The sequence below is a fragment of the Penaeus monodon genome, chromosome 27 (genome assembly GCF_015228065.2).
Source record: "Penaeus monodon isolate SGIC_2016 chromosome 27, NSTDA_Pmon_1, whole genome shotgun sequence".
Lineage (NCBI taxonomy): Eukaryota > Metazoa > Arthropoda > Malacostraca > Decapoda > Penaeidae > Penaeus > Penaeus monodon.
In genome coordinates this window covers 37,934,746-37,935,027 of record NC_051412.1, presented here as the reverse complement: position 1 = coordinate 37,935,027, position 282 = coordinate 37,934,746, and the positions used below count along the sequence as shown (strand labels likewise).

The 282-nt window shown below is 43.3% G+C and overlaps 1 protein-coding gene across 1 annotated transcript in view; it reads left to right on the top strand.

Annotated features, from left to right (window-relative positions):
* LOC119590840 (phosphoinositide 3-kinase regulatory subunit 4-like) overlaps positions 1–282 on the top strand; it is a gene marked incomplete in the record, with an annotated part of 15,627 nt that overhangs the window by 9,278 nt on the left and 6,067 nt on the right. Inside the window, 1 exon segment of the mRNA XM_037939598.1 lies at positions 127–276. Coding sequence (XP_037795526.1) covers positions 127–276 — 150 coding nt within the window.

Genomic DNA, 282 nt, shown 5'->3' with positions numbered 1-282 from the left:
GTAATTGCATACAGCAGAATTTCGTAATGAAATGATAAGAACCCCATGATTAGAGAACTCATTTTCCTTTTCCTTCATTTCTCTTTAACATAACATCAACACATCAACTTTTGATAATTCACCCAGCTGTTGCGTCGACTGGTTGGCGGAGGTTTGGTTGAAGAGAACGTAGAGCAGCTTCTCCTGATGCGCGATCACCTCACAAGGCTGCAGAGACAGAAGAAAGCAACAGAGGCAACTAGAAATAGCTTGCAGCAGCAACAGGTCGCTGGATTGGTAAGA